The sequence below is a fragment of the Taudactylus pleione genome, unplaced genomic scaffold (genome assembly GCF_031769625.1).
Source record: "Taudactylus pleione unplaced genomic scaffold, aTauple2 ptg000256l, whole genome shotgun sequence".
NCBI lineage: Eukaryota > Metazoa > Chordata > Amphibia > Anura > Myobatrachidae > Taudactylus > Taudactylus pleione.
The window spans coordinates 18,342,292-18,363,433 of NW_028284658.1; the positions used below are offsets into that span (position 1 = coordinate 18,342,292).

General features: G+C 45.5%; 1 protein-coding gene across 3 annotated transcripts in view; it reads right to left on the reverse strand.

Moving 5' to 3' along the window:
- NDRG3 (NDRG family member 3) overlaps window positions 1-21,142 on the reverse strand; it is an 83,064-nt gene that overhangs the window by 52,419 nt on the left and 9,503 nt on the right. For all 3 annotated transcript variants that reach the window (XM_088480708.1, XM_088480709.1, XM_088480707.1), the window contains exon 2: window positions 9,297-9,386. In XM_088480708.1, coding sequence (XP_088336834.1) covers window positions 9,297-9,353 — 57 coding nt within the window. In that variant the 5' untranslated portion in view covers window positions 9,354-9,386. The remainder of the gene's footprint in view (window positions 1-9,296; window positions 9,387-21,142) is intronic.

Consider the following 21,142-nt stretch of genomic DNA (forward strand, 5'->3'; position numbering starts at 1 on the left):
GTCCGGAGTTCCGCCCTATCCGCATGAAACACTAGGTAAGGAGGTTTATAGGAAAGAGCCCCCAATTCCGAAACCCTTCGAGCCGAAGCGAGAGCCAGGAGGATTACAGTCTTCCAAGATAGGCTTCTTAAGATCAACCTCCTCCAAAAGGTTCAAACATGGGCGACTGAAGGAACGGAAGAACTAGATTAAGATCCCATGGATCAATTGGATGGACAAAAGGAGGTTGCACGCGCAAGACCCCTTGAAGAAACGTCTGCACCTCAGGAATGAGGGCCAATTTCCTTTGAAAGAAAATGGAAAGGGCAGAAACCTGCACCTTTAAAAGGTTCCCAGACAAAGGCCAGAATCCAGACCGTCTGAAGGAAAAGCAGAAACCAGGATAAGCGAAAGGTCCTAGACGGAAGATCCCGACTGGAACACCATGAGATATAAGCACGCCAGATGCGATGATAATGCGCAGCCGAAACTGGCTTCCTGGCGCGTAGCATGGTGGGAATAACCGCGTCTGGGATACCTCTATGTCTTAGGATATCGGTTTCAAGAGCCACCCCGTTAAACGTAGCTGCGCTAAGTTGGGGTGTATGAAAGGACCCTGCTGTAGAAGATCCGGATGCAGAGGAAGGGGCCACGGATCGTCTGATAATAGGGACCGAAGGTCCGAGAACCAACTTCTCCGAGGCCAGTTCGGGCCACGAGAATTACCGAGGCTGACTCCTGTTTTATTCTTTTTAGAAGACGAGGAAGAAGGGGAATCTGAGGGAATAGGTAAACGAAGTCGTAGGTCCACGGACTCGTCAGAGTGTCTACTGCTTCCGCTTGCGGATCTCGAGTTCTTGACACGTATACTGGAAGCTGACGATTCAATCGTGACGCCATGAGATCCACCTGAGGACATGCCTATCGACGTATCAGCGCGTTGAATACGTCTGGATGAAGCTTCCATTCCCCGGGATGGACATCCTGTCGATTTAGGTAATCTGCTTCCCAGTTGTCCACACCCGGAATGAATACCGCTGACAGGATTATTGACTGATTCTCGGCCCACCGGAGGATCAGAGTTGCCGCTCGCATAGCCATGCGACTCCGAGTCCCTCCCTGTCGGTTGATGTAAGCGACAGCCGTTGCGTTGTCGGACTGAACTCTTACCAGATGAGCCTTCAGCAACTCTGTTGCCTTTATCAGAGCATTGTAAATCGCTCTGAGTTCCAACACATTTATGGGCCACTTCTGTTCTAGAGGGGACCATCGACCCTGAAAGTGATAATCGAGGAATACTACGCCCCATCCTCGAAGGCTGGCATCCGTGGTTATGATGATCCAGTCCCACATTCTAAACAGTTTTCCCGCTAACAGATTGCTGGATTGTGTCCACCAAAGAAGGGCTACTCTGGTAACCGGGCACAGACGGATCTGTCGATGTAGGAACAGATGAGACCCTGACCCCTGTGCTAGCAGGTCCAGCTGAAACACCCTGGAGTGGAACCGGCCGAACTGTAGTGCCTCGAAAGCTGCTACCATCTTCCCCAAGAGACGCAGACAAAGAAGCAGGGACACCTTCCTTGTTCTGAGGACCTGCTGCACTAACAACCAGATATCCCGGGCCTTGTCTATTGGAAGAAAAACCCTTTGTGAGGCCGTATCCAAGATCATGCCCAGAAACAGAAGTTTCTGGGACGGATTGAGATTTGATTTCTTGAAGTTGATTATCCAACCGTGTTGGATTAGGGTCTGATATGTCAGTAAGGCCTGATTTGATAGAAGAGATACCGATGGAGCCTTGAGTAACAAGTCGTCCAAATAAGGGATTATGATGTTCACTCCTGATGACCGAAGGAGAGCGATCATGACTGACATGAGTTTGGTGAAGATGCGGGGAGCCGAGGATAACCCGAACGGCAATGCCCGAAACTGATAATGATCCTTCAATATGGCGAAACGCAGAAAAGCCTGGTGAGGTTCCCAAATGGGAACATGGAGATAGGCATCCTTGATATCCAGGGATAATAGGAACTCCCCTGGTTCCAAGCTCGCTATGACTGACTGCAGAGACTCCATTTTGAAGCGATAAATCTTGAGATACAGGTTCAAAGACTTGAGGTTTAAGATGGGCCTGACCGGGCCATCTGGTTTTGGTACTACAAACAGGTTAGAGTAAAACCCCAAACCTCTCTGATGCTCCGGAACCGGAACTAGTACAGATGATACTACTAGAGCAGTGTTGGCTAACCTTGACACTCCAGCTGTTGTAGAACTATATATGCCAGCATGCCCTGCCACAGTTTTAGCATGCCCTAATAGCAAAACTGTAGCAGTGCATGCTGGGTTATGTAGTTCCATAACAGCTGTATTGTCAAGGTTAGCCAACACTGTACTAGAGACTGGATAGCCTCCTGTAAAACCTTGGCCTTGCTTGCAGGCATTGGCAGACTTGTGGTGAAGAACCGAGGTGGAGGGGGGACCTCGAAGTCTATTCGGTACCCCAGGGAAATTAGTCTGCGGATCCACGGTTCTGTAGAGGTATGGTTCCAAACCTGTTGAAAGTTTTGCTGGCGGGCTCCCCCTGCAGGAGGTCCCAGGTGGGACGGAAGACCATCATGCCACCTGCTTTTCCGCTGGTTTAGGCTCTGGTCTACGTGCAACAGGGTGTGGACGACCTCTACCTCTGCCACCTCTATGTTGCGTGGGAGCACCTCTGGCTCTACCACGAAAGGAATGTGGCGCATGAAAGGAATGAAATGAAGGTCCATTGGAAGATCTTCTGGGAGCTGGAGCAACCGACGGGAGGAAGGAAAACTTATCCCCCGTGGCCTGGGATATCCATTTGTCCAGTTCCGGGCCAAACAGCATATCGCCAGTGAAATGTAAATCCTCCACCGCACGCTTGGATTCTGCGTCCACTTGCCAAGCGCACAACCAGAGGGCTCTGCGGCCCGAAATAGCAGAAGCAGATATGCGAGCACTAATCTGACCGATATCTTTCGACGCTTCTCCCAGGTAAACTGCAGACTCACGGATGTGTTCTGCTATTAGACATAACTTTGCTCTGGAGGTACCAGAGTCCAAACTGGTAATCAACTGGTCAGCCCAGCCGACCACTGCCTTGTTAACCCAAGCGGTAACAAGGGTGGGTCTAAGTTGAGCACCCGCTGCAGTATAAATTGATTTTAGCGTTGTCTCCAACTTACGATCCGAAGTATCCTTTAGTACTGTAGCTCCCAGTACTGGGAGTGCTGTTTTCTTAGAGACGGGAGACTGACGCATCTACTGGAGGGGGTGTTTCCCACTTTTCCATCATGGATGATGGAAAAGGATAGCTAGACGGAAACCGGCACGGAATTTGGAACAGTTTAACCGGTTGCTTCCAGGCCGCTGAGAGCTGATGTTGAAGTTGCTGTGAGAACGTAAAAACCGCAGAGCTCTTTGGTTGTTCATGAAATAATTCACACTCCTGGGATGCAGGTATTACATCCTCAGGTACATTCAGAACTTTTCTGACCGCCAAAATTAGAGATTCCACCCAGGGAGAAGTGTACTCTAATTCTTGAGGGGAAGCGTCCTGTAACGCTTCCTCCAATTCCCCCTCTTCTGTTTCCTCTGTAGCGAGGAATTCTTCGTCTGACTCTTCTGATTGGAGAACAGTCGCCAGAGTACGCTTTTGTGTCGGTCTTTGGCAGGAGGTGCAGGGTGCAGGCACCACTGTACGCATAACCTGTACCAGGGTGTCTAGAGACTTTGTTAGCCCCGCCACCCAGGGAGGTTGAGACTTACGTGCCTCAGCTAACTCAGACGTTAAATCCGTCATTACTCCTACCATGTCAGCAGCCCATGGGGGAGCAGGTGAGGCAGTAATAGCCATAGGTGGATCTAGTGCTATACAAGAATCACATAACGTGGACCCAGCAGCATGCGGCTTGGATAGTTTGTTGTTACACTTAGAACAGACAAATATCTTTTGAGCCGCTTTTGTTCTGTTTGACATGGATACACACAGTCACCCAGACACAAAGACATAGGTAAAATTAGAAATAAAACAGAAGGCTGGTTTGGGACACAGAGGAAGAGGCACTCCCCACTCTTTCCCACAGATTAGATTCCCTGCCAAACACCCCAGTGTTACTCACAACCTCTTGCCAGGGATGTAGTCAGGAGAATCAGCTTTCTGTATATACTGCATACAGCCTGTAGTGGAGAGATGCAGTTTTTTACCAGGTTAAACATGGCAGCCACGCTGTGCTCACAGCCGCTGCTGCGTTAATTAGACAGGGAGCCCGCTTTATTGAGATAGGGAGCCCGCGCTGTTAGGCTCCGCCCCCTTTCTTCATGCTCTAAGGGCCGGAAAATGGCTGCCCCGGCTGCAGGATCATCTCCCCCCTGTGCAAGCCCCGCTGAGTAGTAGCCGCTAGCCGTGCTCATCAGCGGGGAGAGAGGAGATAGTGTAATTAATGAGCAGCGCTATCGCGCTCTCTGAAGCCAGTGCTGGCCGCGGGACAGGAGACGGGGGATGTGCATGTGATCTATACTCACTGAGATCCCTCTCCGGACGGCTCCTCTGAACAGCACTCACATGAAGGCAGCTGTGGTGTGTGTGCGGCATTAAAGAGCTGTCAGATGCTTTTGGTTAAGCACTGTACACTCCTTCCTGTAACCCAGGAGGTTAACAGGGTGCCAGTAACCCGGACCCCACCTTTAGAGAGGTGGCGAAGGGTACTTAAGAAAAAAATGTAAAAGATGCTTAAAATAAAAAAGAAAAAACTAAAAATAAAATATATGAAATAAAAGAAATAAATGATGTGCTTGCTGGAGCACAGCAGGTTGTGACCAGCTCCAAGGGCACATTTTCTAAACTGGGGGCTGGTGGGGAATAGAGGGGGAGGAGCTTCACACTTCTAAATTTTAAAGTGCCGGCTCCAGCTATCCACGCCTCTATACCCCAGCGTAAGCACCTCCAGTGTCCCCTAGTGGATGAAAGAGTCATTGTTGAATATGTACTAAGTATTTGTGATAACTTATCCCTTTATTATGCTGCAATTGCAAACCCCTGACAACCATGGGGACACTGAGGTCTGAGAAGAAACCCCTGCAATCCCTCTTCCACACTTTTCATAGGCTACCGCTCTGCACACTGTAAAACCTTTATTTCAAAGTTTTTAGTAAGACTCAAAAGGGGAACAAACTAAATTATGACCTCTGTTGAATGTTGCAGAAACTATCGCCAAAACACATCCGGCTAGACACTGGAGTGAAATGACATGGTGAACCATGTCCATGATTGGACATGGTTCACTAGTATGTGATCCTAAGCCCCAGATGTGTAGAACATATTAAACACATCATTCTCTAGCAAAATTAGTCTAAACACCGATCACATTGACTTGATGCCATGGATATGGCATCAATGGAACAAGCACATAGAACACAAACAGCATTACAAGATTATGTACCAGTGCACCACTGACACAAAGCATAAAAAAGGAGATTTGGACAGAACAGCATTTGTATCAATCAAGTCTACATGTTATAATGAATGAAACTATTTCTTTCCTAAAAAAGGTCCTATTGTTTGCAACATGAAGCGTAAATACTAACTAGCTGTAAAGAATAGGAAGACAAAAAGAAAAAACAAACAAAAAAAAACAAAAAAAACACTTTCCATATGCAAATTAGATTCTTAAAATATTTGTTTGTTGAAAACAGGTTAGTTTTGTCATTACATTGTTTCAACGGTTTGCATGTGTCAAAAAATAACAAAATTAAGGCCTAGAATTATCAACGTGTGATATTCTGGTCATTACTCAATACTAATCTTAAATGGTGCTCCAACCAATCACCTCCTGTCATTTTTCAAACACCTGACAGTAAGGAGCAGATTGGTTGGAGCACCACTTAAGGCACACATCCACTTAAAGACATGAAAACGACTGCACGATTATGACATTGTAATCGTGCAGTCTTGTCATTCAGTGATGTGCCTACACTGAACGAGCAGTCAGGAAATGATTGATGTGCCTACACTGACTAACATGATGAACCTGACGTTATAATCAGGTTGTACAACATGTTTGCCCGATGATATATGTCTAAACGATCACTGGGAGCGCGCATCTCTGGTCGTTTTACACATTTTAGTCAGCGATTTGCAAACGGTTAATGAGGGATTGAAATAGATAGTTAAATCTAATAGTCTAGTGGATGTGTGCCTTTAATGCTGGGTACAGTAGACTATATGTCGTCCGATCCCGTGGATTGGGCTGACATGTCGAGTGAATCGTCTAGTGCACAGGTTCTCAAACTCTGTTCTCAGGACCCCAAACAGGGCATGTTTTCCATTTCTCCTCACAGAATCACAAGTGAAATAATTAGCTCCACCTGTGGATCAGTGAGTAATGAATACACCTGTGCACCTGCTGGGTGACCTGGAAAATGTGACGTGTGTGGGGTCCTGAGGACATAGTTTGAAAATCTCTGGTCTAGTGTGTACCCACTATGTGCGACCCCGCTGCCGAACATTGGGGTCATTCGTACATGCATAGACGGAGCAACCCAGCTGCAGATGCCGGCAAGTTCAATGGTGCCAATGAAGGACATATCGGGTGGTCGGTCACCGGATCGTGCAGTGTGTACAGACTACCCAATATGTCATTCATAGTCACCATTGGGCGTTGCATTGGGGGTGATACTAATCTTAAGGTGGGTACACATTAGATGTAACAAGTGATAATATCACTCGTTGATAAATCAAACACATATAAAATGAGTAAACAAAATATGTTTGGCAAATACTACCTGAAATGTCTTGATCCTAAGCTAATAAACTGGATAGAAAGAACTGAGTGAAATGGCCAAAAGACAGGGGTAGTAAGTACTCACATGACCTGTAAAACTAGAATATTTTTGAAGGGAAATTAAAATGGCTGAGAAAAAAAAAAAAAAAAAGTCAAAATGGTGAGGTGTAGGTATTCAATAATGTAAGCTCTAATGATACAAAGCTCTTTTGTCATACAAAGCAACAAATGGCACAATATTGGTCATTACCAAGCAATTAGAGCAGACCTGGCCAATCTGTGGCTCTTCATCTGTTTTGAGAGCCAATGTCCTAGTGGCAATAAGGAAAGTTACTATAGGGGGCCTGACCGCAATAGTTAATAAACTGGCCCCTAAAAACATCTTATATAGGCTAGCCAGTCAACATGATGATCATTCTTGGCCATCTTTGGTAATTAAGACAGATACACAAGGAAGTTTCAGAGCAACGTCTCAAAAATGGCTATTAAAACCACAGTGGGTAGTCAAGTGTAGGCAGTTAATTGAGAAGACCTCAAAATGAGGAAAAAAAAAAAAACCCACAAGCTGTGACCACTACTGTTGGATCAAACACTTACTTTTAGCCTTCACATAAATGAGAGGAAGCTATTCAGGGCAAGAGGGCATCAACATATTATGACACTATTAACATGACAATAAGATTAAGATCTTAACAGTCATATTGTGTAAATCTGGGGTTCTCAACTCCAGTCCTCAAGTACCACCAACAGGTCATATTTCACAGATTTCTTTAATCATCCACAAAGAAATCCTCAAAACATGACCTGTTGGAAAACTTGAGGGTTAAGGTACAGAACCACTGTTTTAAATCATTGAAGGGTAGACAGGTGGGACAGTTGTAGGAAAGAATGTATTATGATAATTAAAAGGTAATATGAACAGATTCAGCAGCGGTGTCCACAGTGGCTCAGTGTGCTTACGGTTAATTGCAGAGCCCAATCTCTTTCTATAAATGAACTGGTATATCTTGCAGTAAATCACTAGTTTCAGCCAACTGTGTAATATAGGCAATGTTTACGCAACTTTACATCACCCCCACCCAAAAAAAAACAAAAAAAAAAAACACACCCACACACCTCCTGGCTCTCTTTACTAAAGGCCCCCCATACATCAACAATTGATTGCAGCAATCGTGCAATTTGCAATCGATTGAAAAAAGGAAAGATTTTTTATACACAATCGATTGCAGATTGAAGAGATGCCACAATCGATTGAAAAAGGGAAAGATTTTTTATACACAATCAATTGCAAGTTGCACGATTGCTGATGTATGGGGGCCTTAAGAGTAGATTCCACCCAAGCTGTTAAATAAGATTTGATTTTTATTATTTCACTAAATCAAGGATTCTCATACCAAACTTCAATACAGTACCACCAAAACATTGTTTTTTTTTTTTCTTCCCAGCATCGTTGTAGCCATTATCCCATCCGTTTCCAGACAGAAATCCTGAAAACATGACTTGTTAGTGGAACATATTGGGGGTTCAGAACCCCTGTCCTAAATAATATCAATGTGTATATGTAGAACGAAAATCTCTGCCTCAAATTCCCGATATGGAGCGGTGTGTGTGTATTCTCCATTATCTGTCCAAGTTTCCTATGTTCTCCGGTCACTATGTCATCATCGTTGTGGCTGGATATATCCAAAATTAGTGTGGTGAAAAATCAGTAGCTCCTATGGAAAAATTGCATAATATGTAGAACAGATATTGGGGCTTTCAATTTTCTGAAATATTGTTCTGTTCCTCACCCAGATTAAATTAAAAAGAAAAAAAAAAAAAAAAAAAATCTAGCTACCTTTAGGAATGGAGGCTACATTTCCATGTACTTCTTCATTTATGTCAAGATACCCAATTTGACATATTTGTGAGAGAATGGTCACTGAAGTACTAAATTTGTCCTGGGTATTGATTGAACCAATATGTTACGCATTTTAAAATTGCAGCTTGAGTACATAACTCATTATTGGGGAAGTAAATTAAACCCTCAGATTTAGATTTTTTTTTTCCAGTAGATGACTGGTTTTTCTTATTGTTGTGCCAAACACATTGCCTAAGAACATTGGTTAGCAAGTTATTTTGGTTTTAGACACTATTTGTAACATTTGTAGAGGCTACATAATCCTGGTGAAATATTTCAAAATCTACATAAAAATTAAATAGTTTTCAGACTTCTAGCTCAACCACTGTCATTTAAATCGCTGTATATTAGGCCTTTAAAACTTAATGTATATTTGTGAGCAGCTGTAAGCCCTAATGTGCTTTATGGTAGTTACCCACAGTATTTAAAATGGGGGTGGATGGGGAAAAAAAAAAAAAACCACCACATACGCAAGTCGCAGTTCGTTACCAAGCTCAAGCAGGCAGAGACAAACAGAGGGTAAGAAAGAAGAGACCCATACTTACGAGTCCAGACTCTCAAGAGAAGAAACAAAAACAAAATAAAACACAAAACAAATTTGTCAGTCTTACTTTGTTGGTGAGGAGAGGTTTAATCTCTGTCAGCTGTACATCCTGCAGTTCTTCCATTTTTTTTTTATGATCAATTACTTGAAGACAAATCTGTAATTCAAAATAAAATAAGGGCTGCATTAAAATTGTGGAAAAGCCTTGCCAGTTGTATTACACAAACAATGAGGAATGCAGAAATAATTAGAAGCGCATATATTTATTAATATAATATAAGAGTTATGGTAAAATATACCTTTGTTAACTCTTTTTCTTCGAGGTCCATGGGGTCCACAGCCATTACGTTGGGGTATGAATCCCGGTCACCAAACAGTTAATACAAACGAGCTCGATGCACTGGGTTTCCTCCTCAAATACCCCACCTCCTGCCTCAGGTAGCCAGCTCGTTACCAAGCTCAAGCAGGCAGAGACAAACAAAGGGTAAGAAAGAAAAGACCCATACTTACGAGTCCAGACTCTCAAGAGAAGAAACTACGGAAAACCACCTCCAGAACTACAGGTGCTTCTGGGTAGGTGTCCTGTGGACCCCATGGACCTCGAAGAAAAAGAGTTAACAAAAGGTATGTTATACCATAACTCTTATTTTCTTCTTCGGGGTCCATGGGTTCCACAGCCATTACGTTAGGGATATCCCAAAGCACTAACCCTACGGGCGGGGACGCACCTGACTCTCGCAAGAGAGGAGAGTCCTACGCCCGAAGGAGGCATCCTGAGAGGCAAAAGTGTCAAAGGCATAAAATTTGACAAAGGTATGGATGGAAGACCATGTGGCTGCTTTACATAATTGCTCAGCAGAAGCACCCCGGCGGGCCGCCCATGATGGACCTACCGCCCTAGTAGAATGTGCAGTCACTGAATCCGGCACACGCATACCAGCCTGTGTATAAGCCAATGAAATGGCCATGCGAGTCCACCTGGCCAGTGTCTGTTTATTGGCTGGCCAGCCACGCTTATGACAACCATAAAGCACAAAAGTGAATCGGACTTCCTCCATTTGCTCGTGCATTTAACAAATTCTCAACGCACAGACCACATCCAGGGAAGCTTCACCTTGTGAGAGACTTGTGCCCTGAAATGCTGGAACTACTATTTCTTCATTAATATGAAATTTAGACACCACTTTCGGAAGGTAACCCTCCCTAGTACGTAGTACTGCTCTATCAAGAACGGCTCCCGGAAGGAAAGCAGAACTAAAACCGACACTCTACGTGCAGATGCCATAGCAAGGAGGAATACAGTCTTTGCTGTTAGCCACTTGATGTCTATTGAATTTAAGGCTCGAACGGAGGAGCCTGTAAAACATTCAGAACTAGAGTCAAGTCCCACGGAACAACCGGGGAAACGAAGGGAGGCTGAATCCTCAACACCCCCTGAAAAAAGGTCTTTATATCCGGTCTCAGAGCAATTTTATGTTGGAACCAGACTGAAAGAGCTGACACCTGTACCCTTAAAGAGGCCCAGCGTAGCCCTTTTTCCAGACGGCTTTGAAGAAAATTCAGCACTCAGGGTATGATCCACATCAATTCCTGATATCCATTCAGTTCACACCACTGAAAGAAAGTATGCCAAACCCTGTAATATATACGGGCTACGGATGGATTCCGTGCCTTCAGCATCGTCCGTATAACAGACTCGGAAAACCCTTTTCCCTCAAGAGCCATGCCGTCAAAGATAGAGAATGAAGATCCGGGTACCAGCAGGGACCCTGTAGCAACAGATCCGGTCTCAATGGCAGAGGCCATGGAGTGTCTATGGAGAGAGACCGTAGATCTGTGAACCAGTGCCGTCTCGGCCATGCCGGAGCTATTAATATGACGGTGCTGCCCTCTTGTTTGCTCTTCTGCCCAGAGTGGTCAGAAAGATCAAACGGGGGAAACAGATATACCAGCTTGTAACGCCACTTTACTGTCAGTGCGTCTACAAACTCGGCTCTCGGATCTCTTGTCCAGGATCCGTACCTGGGAACCTTGTTGTTCCTTCTTGATGCCATCAGATCTATTTCTGGTAGACCCCACCTGTCCACAAGGTTCCGAAAAACCTGTGGATGTAGGGCCCATTCCCCTGCATTTATCTCTTGCCGACTGAGAAAATCGGCCTCCCAATTCAGGATTCCTGGAATGAACACGGCAGATATCGTGGGCAGATGAGTCTCTGCCCATACCAGGATTCTTGATACCTCTGCCAAGGCGGCCCGACTACTAGTGCCCCCTTGATGATTTAGGTAGGCGACCGCTGTGCGATTGTCCGACTGTATCTGCACTGACCTGTCCTTTAAGATTTCCTGTGCCTGCACTAAAGCTTTGAATATAGCCCTTAGTTCCAGGATATTTATCGGTAGCTGGCTTTCAGTCACTGACCGCTTTCCTTGGAAAGTGTGTGACCCAGTCATCGCCCCCCAACCTTGAAGACTGGCGTCGGTTTTGACTAATGTCCAATCAGACACCCAAAAGGGGCGACCCTGCCTGAGATGCTTTGTCTGCAACCACCAGGTCAGGGACAACAGTACCTCTGGAGAGAGATGCAGCAGCTGGGACCTGATCGTGCGATGATCCTTGTTCCAGCGAGACAGAATGAATTGCTGCAGTGGTCTGGAGTGGAATTGAGCGTATTCCACCATCCTGAAGGTGGCCACCATCGACCCCAGGACCTGCATGGCTACTAGAACGGATATTTGCCTGATGCGAAGCAACCTGTGTATTTGATTGTAGAGCAAGGATCTTCTCCGCCGGCAGACATATTCTCTGCACCACGGAGTCCAATCTCGCTCCCAAATGACACAACTGTTGTACTGGACAGGGTGACGACTTTTGCCAGTTTATGATCCAGCCGTGACTGTACAGACATGATACTGTCAGCCTCAAATGATCCTGTAACTGCTGTGGGGACTGCCCCAGCAACAGGAGGTCGTCCAAGTAAGGCAAAATCCTGACGCCTTGGCGCCTGAGGCATGCCAACATCACTGCAATCACCTTGGTGAATACCAGAGGGGCTGTGGACAGGCCAAACGGCAGGGCCTGGAACTGAAAATGTTCCTCCTACCGCAAAACTAAGACATTTTTGATGAGCCTGTGTGATTGGGATGTGAAGGTAGGCATCTTGTATGTCTAGGGACACCATATAGTCCCCCTGTTCCATTGCCAACACAATCGATCGCAATGTTTCCATCCTGAACCCGGGGGCTTGAACAAATTTGTTGAGCTCTCTCAGATTTAGAATAGGCCGGTATGACCCATTCGGTTTCAGAACCAAGAACAGATTGGAGTAAAACTCCTCTCGGAACTGGTTCTCTGGTACCGGATTCACTACTTCTGATGCTAGTAAGGCAAGAATAGCCTTCTGAAGGGCCAAAGCTCTTTCTGAACCAACCTGCGGGTTTACACAAAAGAACCTTTGAGGAGGAGTCCTCCAAAATCAGGGCGTACCCTCGGGAAACAACTCCCCGAACCCAGGCATCCTCCGTCCTGAGGTGCCAGGGCTCTGAGAACCCAAGCAGTCGGCCCCCCACCCTGGGATCCCCCAAGGGGAGGCCCGTCCCATCAGGCCACTGGTTTATCCTGGACCCTAGACGTTTGTTCTGCCAGGGCTTCCTGGGTCCTGCCTTTCTTGGTGGAAATCTCGCTGAGGGTTGACCTTTGGCCTTGCCCTGCGGCCGAAACGACGCCCTCCTCAATTTAGACGACTTTGCTGATGGTAAACCTGCCGTCTTTGAGGCTGCCATGGAGGATACAATTTCGTCCAGTTCTGGACCAAAGAGCACACCTCCTGTGAATGGAAGGACTTCTAGGGCCTTTTTGGACCAGACATCTGCCCTCCAATCCTTCAACCAGAGGATCCTACGTGCCACCACGGACTCAGCTGAAACTTTAGCGGAAAGGATCCCTGAAGGCGGCATCACCCAAATAAGAGGCCCCTTCTCTAATAAAGGAGATCATATCCAGTTGCTCCTTAGAGGCATCTGGTAAAGACTCCGTTAGAGTTTTGGCCCACTCCTCAATAGCTCTTGCTACCCAGGCAGTGGCCATAGCTGGGCGGGTGGCCGTTCCTGCCAACGAAAAAAAATTGATTTGAGACAAGACTCCAGTCTCCTATCCGTGGTTTCCTTCAGCGAAACTGCTGGGATTAGCAAAGTGGTACGTTTAATCAGCTGTGCCACATGCGCATCAACTGATGGTGGATTCTCCCACTTGGCACAGTCCTCTGCAGAAAAAGGATATAGAGGCGCCATTGTTTTAGAAGAATGGCTTATCTTATCTGGACGGACCCAGGCTTCCTCCATAAGTTCTGATAAATGTTCAGACTTTGGGAATTCTGCCTTAACCACTTTTTGGTGCTTGAACAGAGGAAGATCCCCTTCCTCGATATTTAACACCGATTTTACAGCCCTTATCAGAAAAGGGACATCGGCTACTGGGAAATGATCATCACCCTACTCGGAGCTAGACTCCTGCGAAAAGTCCTGTGCCTGTTCCTCGGAGGAGGAGGCACTCGAGTACTCACCCATGTAAGGCGGTACATGGCGCCTAGATTTAGGCTGCTTTGGCTTGACAGCCTGAGGCTGAAAAACCCCCGACGATGATGCCATAACCTTACCAGCACCAGGGTCCATCCAAGGCGGCCCCATCATGGGCATAGGATGCATCTGCTGAGGCAAACCCCAAACCGGTGGTGCTGGGGCAGCCAGCCGTTCCGCCACCTGAGCCATAACCTGAGAAAGTGATGCCCAAGGAGGCTCAGGGCCTGAAACAGGCAAACTTAATTGGTGTGGTGGCTGTCTGAAACAGTTCCCACAAATCACATTTTGCAGAAAGTACTGTGGGGACAAACCTGCCTTGCAGGCTACACAGGATATCAGCAACGGGGCTCCCGCCACCTGACCCTCAGACTCCTTAGACATAACACTATGCCACTGGTTCTGAGTGTATGTGCTGCTTTCTACTCTCAACCCACACACCTGTAGCAAGGGAAGGGGAGAGACAGTGACAGTATACAGGAATTACAGTTCTTTTACAGAAGAAACAGTATCCATAAACAATCAAATGTCATGCATAAATACTCTGCGAGCCATATGCATACAAGCTCTCACTACCATAATCAGCCTCAGCTTAGGTAGGATAGAGCCCTGTAAAAACCTAGACCAGCAGTAGGCAAGGTATACAAGAAGACTGCCCAGCGTCCCTCTTGTAGGAGCAGCGTTCAGAGAGCAACTGACATACACTCTGGCTGCCCTATATGGAGGCTGGGAAGCGCAATCCACAATCAACTGTGCCAGAGGACTGAACTAGCGTGTGGATTGGGGGAGGGGCCCCTGGGAAAGTGTACCTCCCCTATGCTGCTTGGACCTGCCCGGTAAACTGACCTGGCCGCCGCCACAAGCCCCGGCTGGTCAGGAACATCAAATCCCGGCGGTCTAGGCTAGGAGAACAAGCCGTATGCCTCCTGACTGCAGCACATCAGCGGCCGCAGCGACCACCTGCTTACCTGCCATCCCCTTGATCCGGTTGCGGTCCAGGGCCAGAAAGCCCCTGCCGAATCCCGCCGAGGCTAGCGGTGCGGGAGGAGGTAGTTGCAGCGCGTGGGCGGTGTGCCTCCAATCAGGCGCGAGGCTGCTTCCAGGACAGCTCAGACCACCCGCTGAGATAGAGTAAAACTCTCTTTGTTTTTGAACTCGTCTGCAGGACTGCTCCAGCAGTCCCACTGTCTATGTGGTGAACACACCAAACAGGAAGAACTGGCTACCTGAGGCAGGAGGTGGGGTATACGTGGAGGAAACCCGGTGCATCCTGGGAGCAGAGAGCTCATTTGTATTAACTGTTTGGTGACCGGGATTCATACCCCAACGTAATGGCTGTGGACCCCATAGAAGAAATTATATATATATATATATACACATATATATATATATATATATATACACACACATACACATACATATACATACATACACACACACTACCACTCCCAAGAGGAGTTTTGATAAATTTCCAATTGCTTTTAGGCTTTAAAACATATGTGACCAGATTTTTAGGGTGCCTCTTTTATGTAGGGCTGATTAAGCCACTAGTAACCCCACATGCAGCGCTCATGAAAATCGTGGTGATAGATCACACTTTCTCCCGCAATTTCTGTAAGACACCAGAAATTGGGTGACATTTCTCCCAGGTGAGCAGACAAGCAATCTGGACTGCACCTGCTTCTCCAGAAGTGGGTGGGGCCATGATTGCACATTTTAAAAAGGTGCTAAGTCACCTTGGACCTGCCCAAAGGAGAATATTATAGGAGAGTATGTCAATTATTCCTTGTTCTTCTTAGGCTGGAACATGTAGCTTAATGGCTGGTGGCTAGCAATGACTGAAAACAGGCTACCTGCACTAACACATGGAGGTCTAGTAAGATTGTGGGGATATGCTTTGATCAAAACACCACTTTCCACGTAGGGCAGATGTACTAAGCTCTGGAAAGTAATAAATTGGAGAGGGATAAACTACCAACCAATCAGCTCCTAAATGTCATTTCTCAAACATAGCCTGTTAAACAACCAGCCACTCAGCTACTGTCGTGTATCACTTTCCAATTTACCACATTTCAGAGCTTAGTACATCTCCCACAGGACTTTAGCAGAATTAGGGTTTGAAGATTTCATGGCTTATGCATATGCCTGTACCACAAAGAAATCTAAAGCTTAACAGTAATAAAAAGTGTTCTGCTTTCCATGATCTTGTTTATTAGGTCAGCACCAGTCCACCTTACAACTTATTACTATCAATTTTGAAGTGAAGTGGAAATACAGTCAGTATGAGGGGTATGCTTTTCTGAACAAAAACGTAATACTTGTACGGGATGCTGACGGTCAGGATCCCGATGCTGGCTTCCTGACAGAAGAAGGAGTCAAATGTACTCTTTCCCCTAACATTAAACCTCCCTGCTACCTAAACCTAGACCCCCCAGTGCCTAACCCTCCCCCTAACCCCAGTCCTTGGGATGCCAGCGTCAGGAGTCTGACAGGTGTCACGATTCTGGCGCTGGCATCCCAACAGCTGGGATATAGTGCCTACATTCCACTTGTACATATCCAATTCTGACAAGTAGCACTTAATCACATGACTCATTCTGTAAACCATCAAGTATAGTAATACAAGGTTGTATTGGGGAGGAACATAAAACAACCTCAGGAAACATCTCAGATCCAGTTTCTCTCAGTTGCATGCGAGATTCCATATAGCCTGTAGATAAGCGTAGTCTTCATACTTGTACTAATCCTGTGTAGATCCTGTATAGTGAACTATTAAACCAGTGAATTAAGAGTACAGTGCCCTACGTCAGTCATTAATAACCATGAATCTTTCACTCCCCTGGGACATGGGGGAGGAAAGTATGTTCATGAAAGATTTATGTCACCTTCCATGTAAATTCAAGGACATACACAGTCAGGGGGCCCAATAAAAGCTCTCCAGAGACAGCACAACAAGGCAGATAAGCCAGAGTATTCCATATGATGTACACTTTATCAATAGTTGCTTGATTGTCCTAGATTTACACTAAAGATACAATATTGTAGCTTTCCCAAATAATTACAAGGAGGGGGAACCTTTAGGGAAAATGTTGGAATAGCTAGATCTTTCTAACCACAAATCCAAATATCCATTACACAGAACTACAGTCATTAGAGGCTCTGCGTCACTGCAGTAGCTGAGCAACCAGTTCAGTTTAAAGAATTATGCTGACATTTCAATTGCAGGACAGTCTGCTGCTCAGGAACCAAGTGAGACACAACTGAATTACATGCCATCTTAGAGCAACAGACCTCTGTGTAAAATCATTACACTAATCATGGTCATCATTTTTCACTAACCTGTATAAAAACCTGAAGTAAACATCTTCCCATTCTTTTTTTTGTTGATAATCTTTAACTGAAAACGATGTTTTATGAACAGGTGCCACACATGCCGCTCTATAATGCCTCACTGTATGCTGCTGCAATGTTTTTAGCAAAGCTTGTTGCCGATAAACCTACAGTATACAGCAATGACTGCATAATGAATTGGCAAAAATAGAATTATCACACTAACAAAACCACGGTTGGAACAAATTTATTTCTCTACCATCCACAAAGTAAACTACTGTTTCTGCCCAAAGGGAGGTGTTAATATAATTTAAACATTCATATGCTATAACAGATTGGATTGATAAATAATTCATATTCAAGAACAGAAGTACAAAAAGTCTGATAATGGAAAGCAAATCCCACAAGACAATATTTAATGCACTTATTAAATACCATGAAAAAGAGATAAAGTCCATGTTGCATCTAGATTGTCCGCAGTGTCCTCCACACGGTCCATACAGCAAAATTCCCCTGCTGCCCATCAGTGTGACCTGGCTGAAAGTCGCTCTGCACCAACATTTCATATAGTATCAGGCAGCGCAAGAGAGCAGGTCCCTACCTCATGAAAGGAAGGCCGCGGTTGCTGGTGGGAACAGTCGCCGGTGTACTGCGTGTTAGTGTATTTGTTAATGGTCCTTCTGTGTAGCCAACAAGTGGGGAAGTATCTGTCCAGCCAGCAAGTGGGATAGTATCTGGTCTATTCAAGGGGGCATCATCAGGGCAATGATTTAAAATTGGGCATCTGATACACTTTAACCACTTGTCTGGTGTGGTCAGGAGGGTGACGATCTTTTAAGATCGCCTGCCAGTGGCTGCAGAAATACAAATAGTCTTCCTGCAGCCTGAGCTCAGGGAAGCAGAGGCTCGCCTTCTCTCTCTCCCGGCTGCAGGCACTGCCAAGGAGCAGCTGCGACCAGCTTAGGCTGGTGACTGCACTGCAGGAGCCCCGCCTCTCCCACTACTCTCCTCCCAGCTAACAGTGATTGGTGAAGATCTTAGGTTCACCCCCAGCTGCTGGCTGCTCTTCTTGCAGGACTGTGAGATGTGTTAGTATAATTTTGTTTTATATAGTTAAAATAATAAACTTTTGCTTTATGTGGTGCAAAAAAAATTATTATATATATATATATATATATATATATATATATATATATATATATATATAAATTTAGGACTACATATTTTTTATGCAGCTAAAAATAGCTATTTACATAAATTAACATTTTTACTTTTTAAAGAAAAACGCTACTCGAAGTCCAAATCCAGGTTATCCAACTCAGGGCCTGATTCAGACGATGGTGCCCAAGTGCGTATGCGTGAGACCCGAATAACGTCGGCCAAGCCGTCGTTAAGGGTCTCGCACCAAAGGGGGCGTGCTGTCGATGGTGATTGACAGCACGCCCCCTTTGGTGGGCATGCCTGCCCAGACAGAGGCGTTCCCATGGGAACGCCTACCGTCTGGGTCCAGCCCCACTGACATCACTAGTGATGTCAGTGGGAGTGCTTTTGGCTCTGAGAGCCAAAAGCACTCCTGGGCTTGCGGCAGCGAGACCCTACCGCAGGGTCTCGTCGCAAGCCCGATAGTCTTGACCATCGCGACCATCATTTTGGTCACCCAAAGCTATGCGAGCGGCAAGGAGGCCGCTCCAAAAAGGAGCAGGGATGGCCCCGATTCAGAGCGAGCTCTGTCAGAGCGTCCGGCTCTGAATCAGGGCCTAAGTGCGCATGTGAAAGAAAATCCTGGCTCATTTATGAGCATAAGGGACCTAGGCTGGTCAGTGAGCCAGTATTGTAGAGAAGCTCAGTACCACTCAATTGCTCCGGCAATCTTGTTGTTAAATTGCAGCAAAAAAGGAGTTCTCTTGCTGCAACAAGTGGCAAGAGAAAATCTGATCTATCACAACAGAACGGGCTCAATTCAATTGAAGGCAACTTAAATAGCGCCGGGAGGTAGCCTCCGGATCTATTACCTTCAGCGCACGGTTAAGGATTTCTTCTCGCACCCCTCTAGGGGTACGAGCAGAAATCCGACAAAAGTACTGGAGCGATGCTGTTTTGTGCCCTTAGCTCCGCAGAAACAGCATCGCGCCGGGCAGTTTAGTCGGAGAATGCCCGTTTTAGCTACTAAACACCCCGTTTAAGACGTGAGGGGCGGGAGAAAGGGCATTCTCCAACCTAACAGCGCACTGAATTGAATAGCTCCATGGGCTCTGTCCCGGCACTATTTAATTCACGTTTAATTGAAATCGAGCCCAATGATGAATAGACCCCAATATCAATGGAGGAATCCATAGTTTGGACATTAGATTTAACCTCTTGATTAAATAGTAATGTTATGCATTTATTTGCATGCTGAGAAAAATACTGCCTGCTTTTACATGTAGGACACAAATATTGGGGAACTCTACAGTATGTTTACACTCAAATTTAGAATATACCAAGAGAAGCCCCTTCACAACTTTAAATCTCACCTCACATCCTAAATTTATGACACCACCCCCCCAATCCCCCCCCCCCCCCAAGTTGTGCAAAACAGTTCAGCCAAGGTGCAAATTTACAGAAAGATATGCATTAGTTGGAAAGGTAGGAAATACAGCATAAAAGTAAACTTCTTCAACAAAGCTGTTCTGACAAGCAAGAAAATTGAAGTTTTATTTACAAAGATGAAGCTCACTGTTGAATCCAAATACTTAGCCAACTGCATAACAAGAACGTCATGTCCTATTTAAGAGAACAAGATAAACAGTAGAACACATACATTCCCTGTGCTAAAATAGGTTTTATCAAAAGAACATCATTAAGTTAATTTGTTGGAGTTCCTAATTGCGGATTTCTTTCACAAAACGAAAGAACGTTTCATAGTGCAGTAGAGAAGTGCTGAAACCCCACAGGTTTCTTAAAGTTGCATTCACCATGGAAACCAGCCACGGGATTCGGATCTAATTGTGCTCCATCTGTGAGGATTCATTATGTTCCTTCCTTAAAATCATTAACAATTTTTGCAAAAGTCGATAGCATTTTATATAAAAAAAATAAAATAAATTTCTTCTTGATGCATAGGATACGTTTAGAAGAGAAAACTCAAACAAACCAATCTTCAAACATTTATCAGGAATAGAGAACTGTACAATACAGCTTTGTAGTGCAGTTGGAAACCCTGATGCTTCAAGTGCGTTTCAGCCACCACTATGCTTTTTTAGGTTTGACAAATAAGGTTTCAGAACACATTGTTATCCCCGACTTGCTTGCACTTTTCGCATCACGCCCATTAGTTTAGATGGGTTTAGCAGCTTTGCACGGCTAAACCCAATGCTTTTGGATGCAACAATTAATGGCCTACCAAAACAATTAAAACGCTCCATCGGGCAACCATTATCACAACCCCCAAAAAATTTAAATTGAATTGCCCCATAGGGCTCTGCTTGCTAGTGTAACAGCATCTATTATTGGAAAACAAAAAAACACAACAACACACCCTTATTAAAACGGCCATTATAGGTGGTATACCTAGTCAATTTATACCTAGTAAATGTTGCCATACAGCTATACTAATTAGACTGGTCTTGGCCAGATACAGAGATGTACGCTCATCTGATGAGCGTATATCTCTGCTGTGTCCAGCTCTGTGCAGGCGTGGCTAGGCACTGTTCTCAAAAAAAGGGGGCGTGCATTGGCGAACGCAGATTCCTGGCCTCTGAAGTGACCAGCACCTGATCTTCAGTCAGGCTGCGGGACCTGTGAAGCAACCATTGGTGCTCTCAAATGCAGCAAGGGGGTGTGACACCTCCTTCTGCATTTGCATTAAAATGGACAGAATTGCAAAGCTACTTGTCTGTGGCTCTGCAATTACGTCCATCTCTGCATCAAGCACTTAGGCAAGATTGCTGGAACTCTTAGAATACATAAAGAGAAAATGGTTAAGTCTTTTTGGTCGGGTGTAGCCGATTTACGCAGCTAAACCTGACTG